At 48.0% G+C, this 5,568-nt stretch overlaps 1 protein-coding gene across 1 annotated transcript in view; it reads left to right on the top strand.

The window, feature by feature from the left end:
- The first annotated feature begins 662 nt into the window (after positions 1-662).
- Positions 663-5,568, top strand: part of TXN2 (thioredoxin 2) — a 38,082-nt gene continuing 33,176 nt past the window's right edge. The window contains exons 1-2 of the mRNA XM_007953970.2: positions 663-925; positions 4,897-5,020. Of these exons, the coding sequence (XP_007952161.1) occupies positions 663-925; positions 4,897-5,020 (387 nt within the window). The remainder of the gene's footprint in view (positions 926-4,896; positions 5,021-5,568) is intronic.

Below are 5,568 nucleotides of genomic sequence, written 5' to 3' on the forward strand. Positions count from 1 at the left end.
CACTCCTATTTCTGTGCCTTTTAGTTCCTCTGAGTCGTTGCGGTTCCCTTTCCTGATACGTGGACAACCCCATTACAAACACTTTACAATAAAAAACAATTGTATTGTCTTGCAGACAGCCTTATGTTCCAGTGTTAACTCTTACTTAAGAGTTAGGTTACTTCGCTCATGCATGTCACTTAATCTACCTGAGCCTCAGATTCCTTATCTATAAAATGGGCAATCTAGCAACTTCTCAAAGTTGGTGTGTGTTTAACTGGAGAGGAGCTAGCTTAGCCTTAGTTAGAAGCTGGGAGGCCTTCTGGGCAAATACCTGGCAGATTGTTTTGCTCAGGGAGGACAAGGACTAGTAATGTAACTAAGTCCCTTGACCCTTGGTAGATGCTCAGCAAATACTCATTCCTCCCTCCTCTCTTCCTTCTGTTGTGCTCTCGTTGATATCTTGATTTCATTTTGGTTGTCAACCCAATTTCTCCTGTTTTTCAAGCTTGCCACTCCTTCTTCTCTTTGATTCTCAATCCTCCCTCCCTCACCTCTACCCCAGAAATCAGTTGCATTATCTCTCTTGCGTGTTCCTGCATGTCTTTGAGCCTGCAGTACTCCCAGATCTCTTTCTTTGTCTAGTGTGTTGACTTCTGCCCCTGTTCTTCTTCCTCTCACAGATGGCTCAGCGAGTTCTCCTGGGGAGGTTCCTGGCCTCAGTCATCTCCAGGAAGCCCCCTCAGGGCCACTGGGCACCCCTCACCTCAAGGGCCCTACAGATCCCACAGGGCCATCCTGGTGGCCTGGCAACAACACCCAGCCCAGCCCGAACAATACACACCACCAGAGTCTGTACCACAACCTTTAACATCCAGGATGGGCCTGACTTTCAAGACCGAGTTGTCAACAGTGAAACACCAGTGGTTGTGGATTTCCATGCACAGTGAGTCCTGGGGGGCAGTGGAAGACTGGGGTCTCACTCGTTCTCATGTTTATAGAGTGCTTGTTGTCTCAGTACCATGCTTGACTGGCAGGACATCCTGCTTTCAAGGAGAGTGCAGTCTGGTAGGAGACGGGCTGTTGTTTACTGCTGTCAGGTTGGCCCTTGCTTAAGGCAGCCCCATTTACAATGAGACAAAGCATGCTGTCCCTGTGATTGGTTGCAGATCAGACCATTGGTATCCATAGGGCTTTCACTGGGTAATTTTTGGATGGAGCCTAGTAGGCCTTTCTTCCCTAGTCTGGAAGCTCCCCTGAAACCTTTTCAGCATCCTAGCAACATGCAAGCTTCCACTGACATGAGGTGCGTTGGCCAGGAATGGAACTTTGGTCTCCCACCAGGAAGTGAGAATTCTACTTCTTAACTACCAGTGTCCTCAGGAAGCAAGTTATAAACACAATCACGCTCCCTGTGGTTAGTCCAAGGGTGGACTTATGGTCTGTTTCTCACTGCCTGAATGTCTCAGAGTCATCTTCATCTTGGCCCAAAGCAGGAGGGCTGTGACTAGAGTGTTCACTGGCCTTTGGCACATACCAGTTCCTGGCCCTTTAAATAAGTTGGTTTTATTTAACGTCTTGCCACCAAAATCATGGGAATGGTTGGTGAAAAGTTATAACACCATGGTGGCACCTGAGCTCGCAGATTTGGGCAGGCATTTCTTTTCAGTGCTGTGAGTTTGTTTTGTTGTTGTTGTTATGTGCCGTCGAGTCAACCCCGACTCATAGCGCCCCCTCCTTGGGTTTCCGAGGCAGTATCACTACGGAAGTAGGATTGCCCAACCTTCCTTCCGAGGAGTGGCTGGTGGGTTTGAACTGCCAGCCGTCTGGTTAGCAGGCAAGTGCCTTAGCCACTATGCTACCAGAGCTCCTGTGAGTTTGTTTTAGGGGTATTTAAATGCCTGTGGAAGAGCCCTGGTGCCTCAGTAATTAAGTACTTGGTTGCTAACTGATAGGTCAGCAGTTCAAACCCATCAGCCACTCTGCAGGAGGAAGATGTGGCAATCTGCTTCCATAAAGATGACAGCCTTGGACCCTATGGTGCAGTTCTGTTCAATCCTCTAGGGTCACTGTGAGTCAGAATCAACAGTAACAGATTAAACCCATGACCTTCTGATTTTTAGCTTGGCCTCCTTCATTTAGAGGTTTTGGAGGCCTGGCTACCAAAAAGAGGCAGAGAAACTCCTCCAAATGAACTATCCTGAGAGAAGCCAATGCAGCTTGAATTAGAAGCTGGGAGGCTTTCCAGGCAAACCTCTGGCAGATTCTTTTTCCCTCTTTGGGCTCTTTCTCCGACTCACTCTGTTGCCTTGGACAGGCCAGTTGTTGACCTTGTGCCTCCCTTTTTTCACTTGTAATAAGAGACAAGGTCTTGCAGGCTGGGTTTGTTCTTTTCTTTTTTTTTTTAACTATAACATTTTATTGTGATTTGGGAGAAAGTTCACATAGCAAATTGGTTTTCCATTCAACAGGTCATACACATGTTTTGTGAATTCATCACATGCTTTGTGAATTCATTGCAATCTTTGTAATGTCATAGCACTCTTCCCACTTCCTCTCTGTGTTTACTGGTTCCTTCATCCTTCTTTCCTATCCTTCCTGCCTTCTGAGCTTTATTGTTTGGCAAATGCTGCCCTTTTGATCTCATACTATTGATTGTTCTAAGGAATCCTTACAAAAAAACCAAACTCACTGCCATCAAGTTGGATCCAACTCATAGCGACCCGTCCTTGGGTTTCCGAGGAGGTATCACTACAGAAGTAGATTGCCTGATCTTCCTTCCGAGGAGTGGCTGGTGGGTTTGACTTCTGGTTAGCTGTCAAATGCCTTTGGCACTGCACCACCAGAGCTCCCAGGAATGCTTACAGCCATGGTATTATCGTTCATCTTATTTTCCTGTCTGCTGTTGAACTGAAAGTTGAGCCAAGGTGAGTTCGGTCTCAGAAGTTCCACCAGCCTCTATCAGACTAGTAAGCCTGGTCCTTTTTATGATTTTGAGTTTTGTTCCACATTTTTCTCCCACTCTGTCCAGGGCCTCCTATTGTAATCCCGTTCAGAGCAATGGTAGCTGGGCTCCATCTAGCTATTCTGGTCTCTGTGTTGTGGTGAATGGGGTTCGTGTGGTCCATTAGTCCTTTGGACTAATTGTTTCCTTGCATCTTTGACTTTCTTCATTCTTCTGTGCTCCAGACAGGGGAAGACCACTAGTTGCACGTTATATGGCTACCCACAAGGATTTAAGACCCCAGTCACTACTCACCAAAGTAGGATGGAGAACACTGCCTTTGTGGGTTGCAGGCTGGGTACTTAGGTGATGTGTGTTTACTGATTGCCATCTCTGGAGGTCCTTCTGGTATGGTGAACCCTCCAGAGAGGACTTCCAAAGTGAATGGTAGCCAAGTGTGAATTTGTTCATTCAGGACTGGCCACTGTCTTTGGTGCCATGTGCATGAAGCAGTGGTAGCCAGGTGCCATCTGGCTGTTATGGTCTCTGGGTTGTGGAGGAGAGGGTTTGTATAGTCCATTGGTCCTTTGGACTAATTGTTGCCTTGCATCTTTGATTTTCGTCACTCTTCTTTGCTCCCGACACAATGGAGTGCCTGTGCTAAAGAGCTCCCCTCCTAGAGGGCAGCACCTGTGTCCGGGGTGATCAGGGCAGCAGTGGATGCACAGGGGCTGTGGGGTCACACAGTGACCTGGGTGAGAGAGCAGACTTTGGATAGACGCTTAGGTCACCATCCCAGCTGTGCATCTTACGAGCTCTGTGATCTTGGGCATGCTTTTAACTTGTTTAGGCCTCAGTTTCTCCGGAGGATGCTTTCTCTCCCTTTGTGGGGTTGAGGGTTCTGTGCAGTGAGAGCTGGGAATGTTCATTCCACGTACATGAAAGATCTAGAACAGGCAAATGTTGACAGACCTAAAGGTATTAGTGGCTACCACAGGTGGACAGAAGGGAGTGGTTTAAGGGGATTCACTGCATAGGAGCTAGTGAGCTTCTGGCTTCTGTTAAGGGTGATGGGAGAAATTGGAAACGGATCACAGTGATGGTTGCACAACATAACTACTGTTAATCTCACCAAATTGGACGTGTTAAGAATGTTGAAATGGCAATTGTTTTGTTGTGGTGGGCTGTCAAGTCAATTCCAACTCATAGCAACCCCATAGGACAGAGTAGAACTGCCCCATAAGATTTCCATTGTAATCTTTACAGGAACAAATTGATAGGTCTTTCTTCCCCATCGAATAGCTGGTGGGTTCGAACCACCAACTTTCTGTTAGCAGCTGAGCTCTTAAATCATTGTACCACCAGGGCTCCTTAATGTTTTGTTACCTACGTATTTATCGCAGTAGGAAAAACAGCTGAGGAATGTGCCCCACACCATGACTGGTATTCCCTGGCCATAGCTGTACCTTTCCCTTAGTCCACCATCTATGTGATCTATTTGAAGTAACTGCAATTTACAAAGCTCGTTTGTCCATCTTGCCTTAACTGATTCCTTCTGACAACTCTGAGAGGCATCGTGTCCATTCAGATGAGGAAAGTGAGGCCCCAGAACAGGGAGCTGAGTGAGGAGCCTGTCTTTGAACTCAGATCCTTTAACTTCAGGTCCCATGTTCTAGGTGACAGTGTATGTCTCTTATATGTATCGAAATCAGTAGAATAACCTCTAGGAGAGTCTCGGGAAGAGGCCTGTGTTGTGGAAGCTGGAACCTGGGGAAATGGCCCAGTTGCACTCTCCTGGTGTGATCAGTTGGCACGTGACCTCCACAGGTTACTGTTCAAACACTGCAAACAGAGCGAGAAGGGGGCAGATGGCCCCTCGGGAAGAAGGATGTGGGCCGCGGTGGTTCTGGGGAGACAGTGGCTGGGGTGTGAGTGCTTGTGACTAACTGGATGCTTCCCTTCTCCCCTCTGAGGTGGTGTGGCCCCTGCAAGATCCTAGGGCCGAGGTTAGAGAAGATGGTGGCCAAGCAGCATGGGAAGGTCGTGATGGCCAAGGTGGACATTGATGACCACACAGATCTCGCCATTGAGTATGAGGTATGGATTGGCAGGGGTCGTGACAGGGCAGCCAGTGTGTTAGCTGCCTTGGGGATCATGAGGCAGCCGACATGGAGGATATTGGTACCCTGTGTCAAGAGTATCTTGGGGACCACAGGGAAGCTGGTGTAGGGATGGATGTCTTGGGAACCGTTGAGTATCTGGTGTGGGAGGTAATCTTGGGGATACACAGAGAAGGAAGGGCCAGGGAGCAGTGTACACAGAGACGTGGCTCAGTCTCCATCGTGATATGTACTTCATTCAGCGGACACTGAGAGTTCCTTAGATGCCATGCTCGGTTGCTTGGTGCTGAAGGTATGGCAGTGAACAAAACTGACAGTCCCTGCCTCCGTGAGCTTACGTTCCAGTGTTTCAGTCAGGTATCGGCAGACTTTTCTCTGAACAACCAGATGGTAAAATTGTAGACTGGCCTGGGCACTGGTCTCTGTGGCAGCTACTCGGCTCTGCTGTGGCACAAAAGTGGCCAGAGAAGATAGGTGAACAAAGGGCATGACTGTAGCTAAATACACTTTTATTTACAAAAGCAG

The sequence above is a fragment of the Orycteropus afer genome, unplaced genomic scaffold (assembly GCF_000298275.1).
Source record: "Orycteropus afer afer isolate SDZICR_OR568_19922 unplaced genomic scaffold, OryAfe1.0 scaffold00421, whole genome shotgun sequence".
Taxonomy (NCBI): domain Eukaryota; kingdom Metazoa; phylum Chordata; class Mammalia; order Tubulidentata; family Orycteropodidae; genus Orycteropus; species Orycteropus afer.